The sequence below is a fragment of the Heloderma suspectum genome, chromosome 1 (genome assembly GCF_057233095.1).
Source record: "Heloderma suspectum isolate Gila_16-S chromosome 1, 16-S_ref, whole genome shotgun sequence".
NCBI classification, from domain to species: Eukaryota; Metazoa; Chordata; class Lepidosauria; order Squamata; family Helodermatidae; genus Heloderma; species Heloderma suspectum.
The window spans coordinates 409,235,818-409,253,505 of NC_139458.1; the positions used below are offsets into that span (position 1 = coordinate 409,235,818).

General features: G+C 40.7%; 1 protein-coding gene across 14 annotated transcripts in view; it reads right to left on the bottom strand.

Annotated features, from left to right (window-relative positions):
- Nucleotides 1–1,089: 1,089 nt before the first annotated feature.
- The window catches only part of THADA (THADA armadillo repeat containing), a 229,432-nt gene continuing 212,833 nt past the window's right edge, over nt 1,090–17,688 (bottom strand). For 12 of the 14 annotated variants that reach the window (XM_084828934.1, XM_084828927.1, XM_084828928.1 and 9 more), the window contains 2 exons: nt 5,120–5,283; nt 1,090–2,096 (listed from right to left, as the gene is read on the bottom strand). In XM_084828934.1, coding sequence (XP_084685060.1) covers nt 1,758–2,096; nt 5,120–5,283 — 503 coding nt within the window. In that variant the 3' untranslated portion in view covers nt 1,090–1,757. Of the gene's footprint in view, nt 2,097–4,280; nt 4,363–5,119; nt 5,284–5,735; nt 5,908–17,688 lie in introns of those variants that run through there. The other 2 variants (XM_084828935.1, XM_084828936.1) reach the window with 2 other exon arrangements.

A 17,688-nucleotide genomic window follows, 5' to 3' on the forward strand; every position in this document is an offset into this window, starting at 1 on the left:
CTATGATCAGCGTGTTCTCTTGGCAAAACTCTGTTAGCCTTTGTCCTGCTTCATTTTGTACACCAAGGCCATGCTTGCCTGTTATCCCGGTGATTGCTTGACTTCCTTCTTTAGCTTTCCAATCCCCTATGATGAAGAGGACATCTTTTTTTGGTGTTAGTTCTAGAAGGTGTTGTAGGTCTTCATAGAACTGATCAACCTCAGCTTCTTCAGCAACAGTGGTTGGGGCATAGACTTGAATTACTGTGATGCTGGATGGTTTGCTTTGGATTCGTACTGAGATCATTCATTCTATCGTTTTTGAGATTGTACCCCAGTACTGCTTTTCCCACCCTTTTGTTGACTATGAGTGCTACTCCATTTCTTCTAAGGAATTCTTGCCCACAGTAGTAGACATAATGGTCATCTGAATTACATTTGCCCATGCTTGTCCATTTTAGTTCGCTGATTCCCAAGATGTCGATGTTCAATCTTGCCATCTCATGTTTGACCACTTCCAGCTTACCTTTGATCTTACATTTCAGGTTCCTAAACAATATTGTTCTTTACAGCATCGGACTTTCTGATTCCAGATTTAGTCATAGGTAGAGTAGACCCACTGATATCAGTGGGACTTAGTCATTTCATTACTAACTTAGTTCCAATTAACTGGAATGGGTCTATGCTAAATATAACTGACTAAACATGGATTCAACCCTACATCTCTCATAAAAAAGAATTTTATTTCATGCTACACTTCTTGGCTATCAGGAAAAAAATCCCTCATTTGTTATATGTTTCTTAACAGATGTGAAAAATATTTTCATAGGCAATATACCTTGGTACAATACATTTAATGTAAAAGTAATAGCAAAGTACATTATGAAAATTATTAAGAGGTTGCAGTCAACCATGGTTCATATCTAAAGAAAATTTCTAACATGCAGGTCCTGCTGAATAATGTTTAGGATGGGAGCCTTATTTTGGCAGTCCCTCTGGTAAAGTAATACTGAGCTGTTTCATTGCTGGCAAGTAAATAGTAGCCTTACTTGCTGAATGGTTCTGGAAAAAGGCATGTTTTATTTTAAGCATTGTGATTTTCACTTAAAGTTAATAGCAAACTAAGCTTTTGTGCTGAAAGCATACAAATGATAGCATTCTAATATTGAATTGGTTAAGGTGCAAGGGTAAAGTAGTTACATGTGGAAAAGCTGGTATTTGTGGCTACAAAGGGAACAATGCTTCCCAAAAACCCAGCCCCTATATTCAACCATGATTAAAAACAGAAGTAAGTTATGAACTCTCAGTCCAGCATGGCAATGGTAAAGGCCAGCATTACTTATTTTAGGGTTCTTTTAAAACTCTTGACACACAATTAGGTACATCTGTTTGTGCATAGATCCTGGTACACAATGAAAAAAGCAGTATGAAGTAAAGGATTGTGACATCAGCGAACAGGAAGAACAACTTATAAAGTAAAATCAGCATATTAAATCAGCAGGTGGCCAGCACCTGGTGCATGGAAAGAAACAGTTTGACAGTTTACTTCCTACAGTAGCTGCAACAAAACCTTGCTGGGTCTGATTGAAAATGAGTGCTTTCACAGATGCAGTCTTCCACATTATATTTGATGAAGATTCAAGTATGAAGAAGTATGTAGTACTTGTTGCTATAATTCCTTGCACATGTATGATGCACAAAGTAAATGCACCAGTTTGTGTGTTCACAGTGTGGTTAAGCTGCAACCAGCAGTGAGCAAATGGTCAGTAGTTGTGTTTTCAAGTTTTTCTCGTTTCTTGGAAAGTATCATTTCCGGCTCCAAGCAAGCTTAATATCTTAAAGCAAACTGATATTCTTTCATTCTGAATAGCTAACTTTGTGAATTCTACAGACTGGGAAAATTCTGGAGTTGGAGACATGTCTTTAAAAAGGTGTGTCACAAGTTTGGCTTGATCAGATGCTAAGGTTGCCAACTGATGCAGTTTTTCTTGATCACACGGACTGATGCGAGTCACTGGTATGAGCAAGAGGAGATGCTTACTGAGTTGACGCACCTTCGTTAATTTCTCAGCCCAAAAATTCACTTGTCCTTTGTCAAAGAGGTAGTCATTTCCTATCTTCAGAAAAAGAAAAACAATAATAAGTGTATTGACAGTGGTATGTGATAAACAACCCTATGCAAGATTGTTCATATGATGTACTAGAAACCCCCACTCCCAAACTTCAGTAACTGCGCAATCATATGTAAACTTACTTGGAAGCAAGTCCCACCGTGTTCAATGGGACTTACTCCTTGATGAGTGTGTATCAGATTGTATCCTAAGAAAGTCAAATCAATACTATATACATATATTCTTGTACTAGATAAATCTGAGCAGTATGACAAGTTTTTGTGGAAAATGTAGAAGTGTGTGTATATGAACATGAATTCTTCACACAATGATGAACGTGCCTTGTATGTATTTTTGTGGCAATGAAGAAATGACATGTGGAGAAACCATGTGTGAAGCACCCCTAAGAGGGAGGTGATTGGAAGCCATGAGATGGGGACATTTAGTCTGACAAAACGCAGTGGCTCACAGCTTTCTATCACTTGTACGTTGTTAAACATACTCAAATAGTGCTAGTGGAACTCCACTAAATCTTTCTATTGCACAAGCAGTTGAACAAATGTAACTTTAGTTGGATTCTTTTCTTGCACATAGTTTGGCACTTTTTTCCATTAGCACAACGTCATTTGTGCTAGTGGAATGACACAATTGGATACTGCCCTTAACCATGAAGAGTAGATACTTTTTCTTTTTGTTTGTGTGTATGTTTGCTTGTTTAAGAAAAAAAGTAAAGAATCCCAAGATTAGATTCTCCTATGTCTCTGCAAGATTTCAGAATCTGAATAAAACACTACATCATGGACTATTACGAAAGCAAACAGTTGTGACTGTTTGCATGAGCAAGGGTAACTAAGGCTGAGAAAACAGTATTCTCTATCCCTCCACCATTAAATCAATGTTTTTATGGGATACGGGACCAATGAAATTTATGTATTATGTATGAGTGCACAAGGGTCAAATAACTGAAAACTGCTTTGTAGTGTTCTGGTAATGTAAGTTTCATGATTATATATTTATTCTAACATTTATATCCTTTTGTTAAAATACACGCCCAGGATGGCTTATATAAGACCCTATGCATTATTTACCCTTCTGACATTAAAAAAAATGTTTTAATGACTGTTGATGAGGGATATGCATGAAGAATGCTCCATAAAGACAACCCATTCAACATTCTGGAAGGCCTGTCACCATTCTCCAGAATCTGTTCATGCTAAAATGAAAATCTCCCTGGAAATGTTGCATACAAGCTGAACTCTTTAAATAATGGACATCAAATAGTGGCCCAAAACATTAGAATATGCCTGCTTTAGACACGCAGACTCAGCTTGGCCTCCAGTGTAATGCTCTTGTATTTTACACTCGTATGTGATCAGCACTATTATTTAGTGTATCAGCCTTCCCCAACTTGGTGCCCTCCAGATGTGCTGACTTGTTGTTCAGTCATTAAGTCGTGTCCGACTCTTCGTGACCCCATGGACCATAGCACGCCAGGCCTTCCTGTCCTGCGCTCTCTCCCGCAGCATGCTCAAGTTCATATTCATTGCATCGGTGATGCTATCTAGCCATCTCATCCTCTGCCGTCCCCTTCTCCTTTTGCCTTCAGTCTTTCCCAGCATCAGGGTCTTTTCCAGTGATTTTTCTCTTCGCATTAGGTGGCCAAAATATTTGAGCTTCAGCTTCTGTATCTGTCCCTCCAATGAGCAGTCAGGGTTGACTCCCATAATTCCCAGTCAGCATGGCCATTCATGAAGCATTTGGAGTGGATTTTTTTAATATGAAAGTTACAGCAGTAGTTGGTAGTACTTCTACAGCTGTAGTAGCACAGCGGCAGTAATAGGTCAGCAGAGAACTAGTAGGTCAAACAATGCTACTAACGCAGCCTTTCCGAACCTTGTGCCCTCCAGATGTTTTGGACTATAACTCCCAGGATTCCTAACCACTGGCCATGATAACTGGGGCTGATGGGAGTTGAAGTCCACAACATCTGGAGGACACCAAGCTGGGAGAAGACTGGTTACCAACCCATAGGCCTATGATTTATTTAACAATATTTATGAATCGCTTATATTAAAGAAATTTCTAAGCGATGTATAGAGGACAAGATTACCTTCCTCGGAATGCCTCTTGGAAAAGATGTTTTTAGTAGATGCTGAAAACTCAAACTATTATAAGTTTCACAGTACATTTCCAGGGTTCATATAAAAGATGATCACTCAGAAGTGCAAAGCTACCACCAGTTTACGTCCTAGTGGTGTTTCTATTGGTGGACCTATTAAAATGAAGCTAAGTTAAAAGACATATGGATTTTAACCTCCAGATATCCTAAATTGCAGGGCATTGCATACTTTGCCCTGTTGGAGCGCCTTGGATTATTTGAGTAACACAATGTTCATCCACTCACTAAGATGTTGGTGCAGAGGGGAACTTTGGGGCTTCTATCCTGGCTTGTTAACCCCCCCATTTCCCATAACATCTGGACCAGGAAACTATGGTTTAGCAAGTCAGGATAGAAATGCCAGTCAGGACAGAAGCACCAAAACCAGAGGCAGAATTCAACTATGACTGCCCAAGTGCGGCCAGCCCTGCTGATTCTTGGTGCTTCTGGGGGCAACCCAAAATGTGCAGAAATGCTCATTTTTGGAATGGGGCAGGCTGGTGGAGCTTGCATAAGGGAGCTCTGCTGACCTGCCCTGCTCCAAAAACAAGTGTTTCTGCCCATTTGGAGGCTTGCCCCCAGAAGCGATAAATCCCTGATGCACAAGTGCTGGGTGCTGCTTGCACAATGGAATTGGCAGGGCTGGCCGGTTCCACTGTGATTCAATTCGTGATTCAATTTGTACTACATTAATGCAAAAATGCATTAATTAAATGCAAAACATTTTTAATATACACATTTGCTCTATACCAATTAAATTTTCTAAAAGAATGGCTCTATGTAGTTGGGTAAGAAATCCTGTAAAAGGTCCACTGATTGCACTGGGAACACAACATTCTAACTGTAGACAAATACTGGTTAGTTGAGTTACCAAGGCTGTAGTCTCTAAATCTTGTAAATCATCTTTTTCTAGCAACCACTCTACTAAGATCGAGACCCCAGGACTGGTCTGCTCCCACTGCTTTAGCAGTTCACACAGTATGGAAAATGTTAAATCCAAAGCCATTGGTGCGTTTACTACATGGAAGTCAAGCTCTGCAAAGAGAAAACAAAAGTGGGTAGTGAAATATATGCCTACACACATGTACTCTGCAAAAAAGGCACAGATTACAACTATTAGGTTATGCAAATTAAATAGGCATTGATATATTTAGATGTTATATTATTCTACTTCCATTACTGACATTTTAAAATAGTTTAGACCTTATTGGCAAGAAATAGACTGGTCAGTTGTTTGGCTTTTTGTGGGGTGGCCAAGATCATCTTAACTTTCAACACTTTGCTTAGTTTTCAGAGATAGGACTTGAACCCCACTCTCAAGAGTCTAACAACTTGGAGGACAAACCTGGACAAAAGTTGGGGTTGATTGCAGTATGTCTCATGACATTCAAATGCTTCCTACACATGTGCATTTCAGCACATACAGGCAAAAATCACATGGATTATTTTCCAATTTAAAATCAGGAAATCAACCATACAGTCTCTGCTTATGTGCGCAGTATTGTACATGGATAGGCAGAATCTGAACATTCCATCCCTGTGTATATATGTCGGCTCAGCAAAGAGAGGCTAAGGCAGTATCCCTCACTCCTGTCCATCTTTTGGGCCAGACCAAGGGCCGGGGGTGAGACATCCAGTCAAAAGAAAGGAAGAAGTGGTCTAAGACATGTAAAAAAATAACCACATTTCAGCAATACGTAATTTCAATGCTGACCTTTCACCCTCATTCTCAAGATTCATATGGCTCTATTTGCAACTATAATTTTGCAAATTACACTTTTCAGAGTTAATTTTATTTATTATGGGACTGCTCTTTAATAATATTCTAAGGGCGGTGTACAATACAATTTGTGACCTGCATCCATAATGCCATAATTAAATATTTTTAAAAAACTTTTTTTTCCGATTATGTTTCTAAATTGTCTTACATTAAGTTACAGAATTACAAGCACTGGGCTTCTAGAGATCGTATGTTACTCGGATCTTATTCTTTTTCTTCACACTCCCTCCATAGATGTTAAACACTAGGTGGCTTTGTCTTCTTTTTTTTTAAGTGCATTGTCTGATAAATAATGTTAAGCTCAAAATTTTCTAGTTGGTTTTGGATGTATAAAAATGACCATTATAGACCCACCTATTTGATTAATCTTCATTTTTTCTAAGCTTAGACACGCCTTCATAACTATCTGTTTTTAGATGATACCATTGCCCATGATTGATGACCGATACCTTTGCACTCTTCTAGTGCAATGTAGATGTCTCTGGAATTGCTGAGATAGATCTCCCACACTACATTTTATTGTGTCCTGTCTATTTGGAACTTTTTAGATAGTATTTTATTGGGACTACAGGCAAAAACTATCCCAGAAAATATATGTTATCTATTGTCAGGTGTTGTGACTTACAGGCAGGCCCGATGTGAGGGGTTGGCATTGATGGGCACCTGCCAAGGGCCGAGAGGCTCATCCCTGAACCTGCTGCAGCTGCCACCATCCTCCTCCTTTTCATTGACCTTCTAGCCAGCTGTGCTAGCAAAAGGAAGCACGTGGGTGAGCCTGTAGCCCCATAGTTGTCGGGGCCTTGTAGGCTATAGCTAGGCTTTAATTAGAAGTAGTCTGGAAGGATGTGGGCCTATTTAGTCTCTGGAATGTCAGAATCTGTGTGAGCTGATCTCTGTCATTGTTCTCAGAACAGAGCCGGGGCAGTCACCTGACTTCCTGTCAACCTGCTGGTCTGGCCTTGGCAGGCAGGGAGGTTGGAAGCTGTCTGTGAGAACCTGACAGAGGTGGGGTGGAGTTTGCAGAAGGGTCACCCAGGTTGAAGCGTCACTGTTGGAGGGCTGAGCAGTGATGCCCTGTTTAGATAGGGGCCTCACTGAAAGGGTAAAGGCCCTTGTCTGTCAAGGGATTTGGAGAGGGTGTCTTACAGTCACACCTTCCCTTTTAAGCAAAGAGCTTTTGCTAGGAACATCTCATCTTCATTGCCTGAGGCCTTCTCTGTTTGGATCCATCATCGTCTGGGCTTTTGGAGGCACTCTGCACATGGACTGGAACTCTGGATTATTAAAGACTTGCCATGAAAAGTACTGTGAGGCTTTTCTTAGACTTGAACTCTCAATGCTGTGGATTGTGTGTGTGTCATCAGCTCAGTGTACTGGCAGGCTGGTTTTGATCTACGACTTTTGGATTTCCTCTGCCTGGACGCGTGCAGTGTGGAGTTAACAATGCGAAAGCAGTGGCACGGAACTCCCTGCGTGTCTGGGTTTACCCTTCCTTTGATCTTGATAGGCCTTGACCATGTAGCCTGGAGTTATCAACAATTCAAAGCTGGACTCTCTATGGGTGTGGTTCATTTAGGCCCTTCAAGAAATAATCCCTTGATTGCCTGATGGGTTCATTCCAGCAATCATTCCCTTTCCATGTCCAGGGTTGGAACCCCATGAAAGGATTCCCAAGAATCCAGAGTCCCTTCCCTTGTGCTCAGAACCATGGAGAATGACAATGGGGAAACCACGTTGATGAGGATTTCAGTCACAGTAGTAGTGTTTAGCTTTGGACTGTTCTGGAATTACATAGAGCCTATTGCTACTGACCATCAGCTATATGATTTCTGAAGAGTGTAACCATTAAGCTTTTGCCATGGGATTTCCTGCAATAAAGAAATTGCACTGATTTGGGTCACCTGTGTCAGACTGCCTGAGTGTGTGTGCTGAAGGGAATCAGGAAAACTGACAACAGTGCCCCATTAAAAAAAAAACACATTTTGAGTAGCAGTGATCTGAACTAATCAGATACTATCTTTGGGGAAGAAATGGCCAATGAAGGCACAGGGTGCTCCTGTGCCCACACTGGCCATGTGCCCCCACCCCTAAACAGCATCTGAGCAGTTCAGATCGCTGCTACTCAAAACAAAGGTAAAAAGAACATCTTTTTAATATTGTGCTCTGCAGGGCCTGTAGACTTGGCCAGCTGGGCAAGAAGTTGCTGTCTCCCCCACTCTCACTGCCCCTCCCCCAGCAGGTAAAAAAAAAAGTGTTGGCTGGCAGGGTGTGGGCAGTATGGAGGGGTGGGAGCAGTGGGCCCATTGGCAGCACTATGCTGAGGCCCCACTGGAGTCTGGCGCTGGCCTTGCTTCCAGGGTGTCCTCTCTTCTACTAGCTGCTGCAAGGATCCATGCAAAACTGTTTTAAATTGTTTTAAATTGTATTGTTATTGATCTGATTTATTTATGATTTTATTATTTATGTTCACTTGATCTTTGTTTTACTGCTTGTTAGGCTCTTTTGACTCTGATTTTTATTTATGGTGTTTATAGCTGTATCATTTCTAGTAACCGTATTTGCAAATGTAACTTCTTGTATTATATATTTCTGAGTGTCACTGAAGTTTGACATAGGCCATGGCTTCTAAGCGATAAAAGTTTGAGTAACAATACAATTCCTTAAACATTTGTTTTCTATTGAAGGCTTAAGATTAGATGATGTAATGATGATGAAGATGATGATGTTATAAGAATTTAAGCCACAAAGTAAAAAAAAGAAAAAGTCAATTTGTCCCATGAAAATAAAAGCACCAACTGACTAACAGATAATGGCACAAAATGATATCCCAGGAATGACCAGTATGCAGTATATGCAGCACATTCACCTCCACTTCGCATGAGTGGGTAACACCAACCAAGCTGGTGCCCTCCAAATGCTTTGGACTTTAACTCTCATCAGCCCCAGCCAGCATGGCCAATGGTCAGGATTGCTGGGAATTGTAGCCCCAAACATCTGGAGGGCAGCAGGTTGGGGAAGACTGCATTATTGTGATGTCCGAAACCAGGATCCTAGTTTGTTGCTCTCGAACAAGCCAGGATTTGTAAGCCAATAACAAACTTGGGTTGTTTCTAGCTTAGAAATCCTCGCTTGTTTAGGAACAACAAACTAGGATCCTGGGTTCAGACATCAAGATAAGCTATCCCTTCCTGGTTAGTTTTACTTGCTTGCACGAATGAGCTGCATGTGCCAACACACTGTTCATTCACAGTAAGCCTGGAATCCTGACTTGGGCTTATATGCAGAATATACCCAATGCAGAATTTTTTTAAAAGATCAACACTTAATCGGTCTGTGAAGGAGAAATTATATTGGATTGTTTAAAATAAATGATTAAATGTCTTGGTTATCAGATTCTAGAGCCATATAGCATGAATTCCAATGTGCAAAAATGTCAGTCAGGTGTTGATCTTACTTAATCAAGCTATTTAATTTGTTAAATAGAAGGCAACTTTTGTTTCTTCAACCAGCAATTACATGAAAAGTTTAAGGATGCATACCACACACTTCAATTAAAAACAATGGAAGATAAAAAATTTTAAAGAAGGTATTTTAAGCTTCAGGAAGAATGTTTTTATCAAAGGTAGGAACTGCAGTGTTTTGAGTCATCTTTGTTAATCCATTTAATGTAGAACAAGACCTCCCACACACGCATTCATACACCAGAAGACTTTTGATCATGCCAGATGTAAATATTTCTTTTGGTAGACTATTATGTGCCTTAAAAAATACACAACCATTTTCTTTTTAATTTTTTTCCCCCAAGGAGAATTGTAAGAACATTACCAACAGGCTATTATCAATTTACTGAAGAGCCAAATATAAACACTAAGAAAACATAATATATAACCCGCAGTTTTGAGAATGGGATCTAGTTAATGCAAACGAAGAAATTCTACAGTTCTGTTTACTAATGTTAGCTTATAAGAAGAACTGTCAAATCATAAATTAATCTTAGCACAAAGAATAGTGTTCAGGGCAGACAAACATGTTGTATCGAATGGAATTAGAGACGAATAATGAGGCCAACTATTTCAATTTAAGAAATCTATGATAGGTTTAAAAACAGCAGCATAGTATTCTTTAAAAGAAATACTTTCCCCCAAACAAATCACTGGATCCCCTGTTACCAGGGAGTAACAGGGTGGTGGGAGGGTGAAATGTTTCCTCACTGACAGCTGGGCAATGGTCTAAGCCTCACCTACTTCAAAGGGTTGTTATGAGAATAAAACGGAGAGGGGGAGGTCACGTAAGCCACCTTGGGTTCCTTGCATGGGGGAAAAAAAGTGCGATATGAAAGAGAGAGAGAGAGAGAGAAAGGGCTGCCATCCAGGTGCACTGTGGCCCAGAGCCTACTCTGACAGCCAATTGGCTGTGCCACTTGGTCTCTGAGGGCAGGGCATAGGAGCAAACCTCTCTGGACTGCTCTTGGGCCATAAAGGAGGGTCCTGGCCTGGGCTTTGCCTGCAGTAAGCCACATTATTTATTTGCTAATATTAAGAGTATTACTGTAGTTAAATTATATGGGATTCAATAAAAAAGCTAGCTACTTTTAAATCCTAGCAATATCAAAGGGTGGAGCTGACTGGACTCATCACTGCATCATTATAAGTATCTTACCAACACTAACACCCCCACCCCACATAATCCACAATTCAGTTCAGATTTAGTTCTTGAATTAAAGCCAGTTCAATGTTACTGAAGTTAATGGAACTAAATGGCCTTAAATCTAAACACTTTGTCACGTGGGTTCTAGCTGTTTTTCAAGGGGACTGCTACTACTTTTCCAAAGATGCAAAGCTATATCACAAAGAAGCATGTCCCAGACTTTGTGGAAAATGTTGCCTCATGTATGCGCAGTAGCATCAAAAGGCCCTGTAGAGCCAGGAGCTTTCAGGATACAGATCGGGCCCTCTGCCACTCCAGCTACTTCTGTTAAGTCCAATAAGTCATCTGGAGGGTCAGGAATTGGGGGGGGGGGGCATTGAACCCACTGCCTTCAGGCCACATTGGTGCTGAGCTCTTAATCCCTGATTGTGTGCCAATGTCATTGTTGTTGCACCTGTGGCCTTGGCGCCTGGGCATGCCCCAATGTTGCCCAAGATCCTTTTTGGACTGGAGATGGACTCTGAGTTTCAAGTCCAGTTAAAAAATCAATCTGAAAAACCTGGGCCACAGAATCAATTACTGGCATTTGGCAGCAACTCCAATTATCCATGCACAGGACTGATGTGTTGGGCTGACAAAGCCAAACGACACTCCAATCAGGCATGTGCAGATTTCATAGTACCACTGAAAAGGTTTTCAGATTTAGAATTACTGGGATATGCTATTGGTTTAACAGAGAACTACAGAAAAATCAATCTTATTTAAATCTACCATATTTTACTCATTCCTATAGCATGATTTAATAAAACCTTTCAACTATAATAACAGCTAAGAGGGTTCAACAGCATAAAATACTCAACCCTCTCCATACTGTGTACATTTTTTTTTAAAGTCTTGCCACAAAATGAATGCAGCCAGTAGAAATTCCAGAGAGGACATGCTTAGGACATTTTACTGCTTACCTCTTTTATAATTTTAAATAAAATCTAGTTAGTCAGCTGGAAAAAAAAATCAATATTTCTTGCATGTTTGACTTGCTGTTAAAAATGTTTATTAAATTTCACTGGTGAGGAATTTTTGTGGATCTCATTTGCCCACCTCACTCCCCTTTTGAAGCATTCACTGGAATTAGCATTCATTGGAAACTAAGTCATGAAAAAGCACAGCTTACTATAGTTTGCTAACCCAAACAAAGAAATGCTGGAGAACAACACAGTTTAAAAACAGAAAAGAAAATGGGAAAATATTTGGTCCAAGACTTCAGTTACCAGATTGTTTCCTTTTTGCTTGGCACCATATTCTGTGAGCCAGAAACACTACTTGTCAAAACTTAACATTTGTACTTCCAATGCCAACACCATTTCATTAATACCACCAGCAGCCATAAGTGGAACACACACAGATAGTGTGAATTACTTTCTACCCTCCAACTTGATGGTTTTAACTTCATAAGCCATGGAGTTGGAAGGGAACCAGTGGGTTATGTAGTTCCAACCACCTACGCAGGGGCAAAATGTTCTACTTAAACTGTCAAATAAGAATTGCAATGAACACAAACTTCAAGTATAAACAAATTTTCTATCTGGTAGACAGTAGTAATACTGTCTACTCTAATCGCAGGTATTTCCAGAATACTTGGTGCAGGGTAGCCATGACAGAAAGTACTAATAATATCAGCCTTCAGGAAAGTGTCATACACAAACCAAAATATAGAAGTAGGCCAAGTTTTTGGTCATGATGCAAAGAATTTGTGTAAAGCACACTCACTCACTCACTCACTCACACTCTCTTTTGGTAGTGTAATTAGTTCTGGATCCATCCCAGATAGGATAAAGAAAGATAATCCACTTATTCTGAAATATATTTATGGGAGAAGCACATAGCTGCAAATAACTTTATGATGAAAATCAAAGATGATTTCTATATAAATGTGTAGTCCCATATACTAAGGGCAACTTGTGGCCCTCCAGATGTTTTGGCCTACAACTCCCATCAACCCTAGTCAGCATGGCCAATGGTGAGGGATGATGGGCGCTGTAGGGCAAATATGTAGAGGGCCACATGCTGTCCACCACTGCTATATACAAGGAGGTGCTGCAAGGAGAGCCAGTAGTCTCTCATCATGCTATCTATGCTCCAGGTCTTCATAGCAAAGATCAGACACATGATCTCAGAGGCTGTACTTCAGCTAAAAAACTAGAAACACACACTACACACACACACACACACTATGAAGACAAAGAATATTCCACTGCAGTGTACGGAGACTTTCTTGTTTGGGCTGACTGGTCATTACAGATTACACAGACGTAGGGAAATTTGAATTTGATGTGGTACACAGTGACTTGATTCCATTGGTTTCATTTACTGCTTCTTTAAGTGACTTTATTCCTGATGATGGTCTAAAAAATCTGACTAAAAAGTAACTTGCAGTGATGTTTATCGTAGTTCAACACACTGGATGGAGCACACCTGTTCCATTAAGTCAGGGATGTGGACAGGGGATTCCATGCCTCTCTCAGAATGGAAAAAGCAAAATGGGCAGGGTGGTGACACCATTCAGCCCACAGAGGGCCTGGTGAAGGCAATTCAGCCCCCTACCTCATTATGGTTCTGCACCCCTGCTTTAGAACACACAGCACAATCCTATGTGTATTTACTCAGAAGTAAGCCACTATGTTCAATGGAGCTTACTCCACTACTGTGAGTTTAGGATTGTAGCTTTAAATCCCTGTTTACCAATGAGATCCTCTTTTCCTTAATAGTTTTAAAAATATTTTAAATAATTATAAAACCAGCAATCCACTCTGCTTTGCTGAACTGTTTTTCTTACATGACAGCATACATTTTCACGATGCCATGCTTCAGCTGGAGAAAGGGTCTTTCACTCTTCTCTCTTAATCAGCTGCCATTTCTCTGAAGGAATCTCATTTTATTTTTAATTACACACTGAAGTGGCACTAAACATATCTATACAAGTCTTCAAACCTTTATTTTCATTTGTCATCAAACTTTCTTATCTGAAGTATGAGCTTTTAATAATTCAGTGTGCATTTAGCAAGGAATTTTTGTGCTAATAATAAGACAACTTAGCAAAAATACGTATTCCAGGTTGGCATCTGCCTTTGTTTATTACAAAAAAATGTTTACTCATTGCACATGGATAAACAGTGTTGCACTTAATAACTTCTGATACACTCCTGCAGTAAACACAGATTTAATGATAACATTAAATTCTATTCAGCTAACTGGGATCTACACAATGCTCTATAAAGAACCACCAATTATTCTCTATAATTGTGTTATCCAATCAACAGCAGAATATGAGTACCAGTTTGCTATCATACGTTAAACAGCATTGTCTTTCATGTAGTCCAGGGGTAGGCAACCTTTTTAGGCCCTGGGCATATTTGGCAATTTGATAAATTGTTGTGAGCATCACCATAAAATGGCTGCCATGGGAGGCATGGCAAAGGACAAGTAACCTACTTAAGTGACTTGAGTATTTATTATTTCTTACATTTCTATACTGCCCAGTAGCCGAAGCTCTCTGGGTACAAGGCAGAGGTGAGGTCTGATCCCCAATATACTGAGCAACTCCTTTCAACCCACAGTTTTCAGCACCAACAGAAACCTATTTCACAGATGCCAGTAAGAAAATGTGTTAATTTGGGGAAAAAAAAAAAAAGTGGGAGGAGTAGGGCACCTTGGTGGGTGCCAAGAAAAGTGTCTGGGGGCACATTGGTTGCTTACCCCTGATGTAGACTATGTTAGTCCGTTACAGCAAAAACACCATGCAGCCTGACCCTATGTGTTTTAAATCATAAGGAAATCCTGCTAAGTACAAGGGTAAATACTACCAAGTATGCAAAGAACTGTAGCCAGAGTTTTGTGGTACTTTAAATACTAACACATTTATTGTGGCATGAGCTTCTGTGGACTAATTCCCATTTCATCAGATGCAGGAAGTGTTATCCTCAGTTGGAAATTACACACACCGGTATAGTGGGGGGGAAAATCATAAACAGAAAGGCCATGAAATGCAATAGATACAACATGTGATATTGCTATGCAAAGCTCACATTTCTATGCAAAGCTCAAATGAATGGTCACTGTGCTTATCTTGGATACATTTGAGTTTTGCATATTAAAGTGTGACAAACTGTAGCTTTTGCATTTCATGGCCTTTTGGTCCCATTATTTCCTTTCTCTCCGTCTGTATATCTGTTTACAGGCATGTAGGTATATATTCAGGCCAATTTAGGATAAAAACTATGCATCTGATGACATGGGCTTATGCTATAATAAATATGTTAGACTTTATGGTACTGCAAGACCGTACTCTTTTTCCTATTATAACTGAGTTGGTCTAAAGTCTGCAGAACTCCTTTAATCATGTTGTGAAACAGGAAAATTAGCTGTTAACTGCAGAATGAAGCTGTAAAACCCTCAGAATCCATTCATTTAAAAAAGTAGGCACTGTTTTTGAAAATTAAAAAATGAAGGGAAAATTAAGTAGGACTTCTAGTCTTCAGTAAGTAGAACAATGCACAATTCCTGTCTATCGTATCTCACTATTTCCACTGGCACATGTTTTCCTAAGCATCCCTTCCACTACACCATATCAATGTCTGACCAATAAATTCCAGGTTCAACAGCAAGTGCATGCATGTACTCTCTGCAAAAACTCTTTGCTATCATAACCAAGTCAGTTTTTCTAACAGTGGTAAAGCAGTAAATTAAGACAATCATAGTTACCTATTTTCATAGTTTATTCGGCTTACAGTGTGTGTTTTCTGATCACAGAATTCCAAGCTTTATGGCACAAACATACAGCTTCTGCTGCTAAAATCAAAGTATTGCTCCAATACATTTGGCCTACTGGACTGATGTGGTTAAAGCATACCAGTTTCTACAGTCTCTGATGACCAAAGAAGGGATGAGGTCTGATTGCCTTTTAACTGCCTCAACCCCAGCTTACATACCCTTTTCACCTCCCTTCCTAAGCCCTTCTCTAGTCTTAATGTCTATCTGAGCAGAGGGTTTTCACACTTACACACCCTTGGAAGATCTAGTAAATCACTTAAAAGAAAGATAGGAACATCTTTGCAATGTTAGAGACTGGCTCTGGAACTCATCACTGCCACCACAGAAGATGTTGTCAAGTCATGAGTAGCAAGTGTGATTTCCAAACTTCCAGCTGTCTTCTAGCACTGAGTTATTTATTTATTTATTTATTTATTTTAAGTTTCAGAAAAAGCACCTGAACTCTAGATAAAATATTCCACCTACACCCATATTCTATTAATTTTTTAGTCTACTATATTGTTTCAATTTTCTTGTAGTTCCTGCTGTGGTTTTAACACGCTTATATTCTTGGTTATAAAAACAGGGCATTACATTATCAGAGACTGGCACAGCAATTGCTGTAACAGCAAGGCAATTAATGCACTCAATATTTCTTCTCTTCTGGCCTCTAATACCCTGGTATTCACTGCAAGACCTGTGAGCCATTGGCGGTTTGTTAAAGCTCCATTAGCAGCTCACAAAAGCTCCAGTGATGGAGCAGAAGGAATGGCAAATTGCACACTCTCCCTTGCCAGGAGGACCTTTGTGGGAGGAGGGATGTCCCTGGAGATCACCCACAGTACAGGCAATATCCAGGGACACCGGTCCTCCCACAATGCCTGACTCTAAGGAAGGACCCTTCAAAGCTATGCATTTGGGCATGGCTACCTCTCTGAAGAGCCACACCAGCTGCTTTTCTGGCCAACACAGCTCTTCAGAGAGCTCGGCTGCCCTTCAGTACGGACAGTGGCGGGGGGGATATACTGATGCAATGGGTGGGCAGCTGGGGAGGAAGGAGACACACTGAGGGGGCAGGAAGGAGGAGGGAGAAAGACCTGGTAAGCGGGAGACAAACGCAGGTGAGGGAGAAGGGAGACAGATGTGGTGGAACAGGGAGGGGCACATCGGCGGGAACATGGGCAAGCATGTGGGTGGGCAGGAGAGAGAGAAAGGAGACAGATGAGGGAAAAGATGGGAAACAGATGAGGAGGCGGGGGAGACCGACATGGAGGATAGAGAGAGGAGGGAATTAGATGCAGTGGACAGGGCTGAAGGGCAGCTCTCACACTGATTTCCCGCCCCTCAAACTGGCTTCCACTTGAAAAACAGTGAATACCACTGTTCTAGTATAAAACTCTTTTGCAGCAATAGGCCAAAGTCAGCTTCTTCAGCATTCGCTCTCTTCACCAGACTTTCGATTGTTTGTTGCAATGTAAAATGCCCTTACATTCTTTTGTAAATATGACTGTTCCAATGCTGGAAACAAAATACACAATTGGCATAAGTCTATCGAATGGAATTTTTTTCTGTATTATTGAAATCTTCCTACAAATAGAACCCCTTCCTCCTGTAATTTGTTCACAAACAATCCTAATCTAATGACCAATCCTAACCCACAATGCTTCCTGGGAGGGTCTTCCCCACTGATGGTCAGCATTATCAATTTTGGTGGTACTGATTCACCTGTTGTTTTTTTCAGGGGGAAGTGGGGGGAGTATAATTCCCACCAAAATTATGACCAATGCGGTCAAGTGCCAATCACCTCACTCCTCTTTGGCAGTGCAGGAGCACAGTGTGTACAATCCATGAACCAAACCCTCCCACACGCCATCTAGAAGGAAGATCTGCTCACAGAAGCCTTCAGATGACTAGTTGTGTTAGTCTGGTGGCACCTTAAAGATCAACAGAAGCTCACCCTGGCCCATGCCATCTGCTAGGGGACCAAGGGTTGCCGTGGTGTGTGCATGTGTGCGCGTGTGCATGCATGTGTTAGTGTGTCCCACAACAACAGGTAATACCACAACCCCTGCAGCAGGGTAGGGATGGTCAGTGGATCACTGGGAGATGCATTCATCTTCCTAAGGAACTGTCAATGTCTGTATGCCTTCCCCCTCCTCACCTGTCAAGATTTGAAGAGACAATGTGTGTACTCATAACTGCCTGGT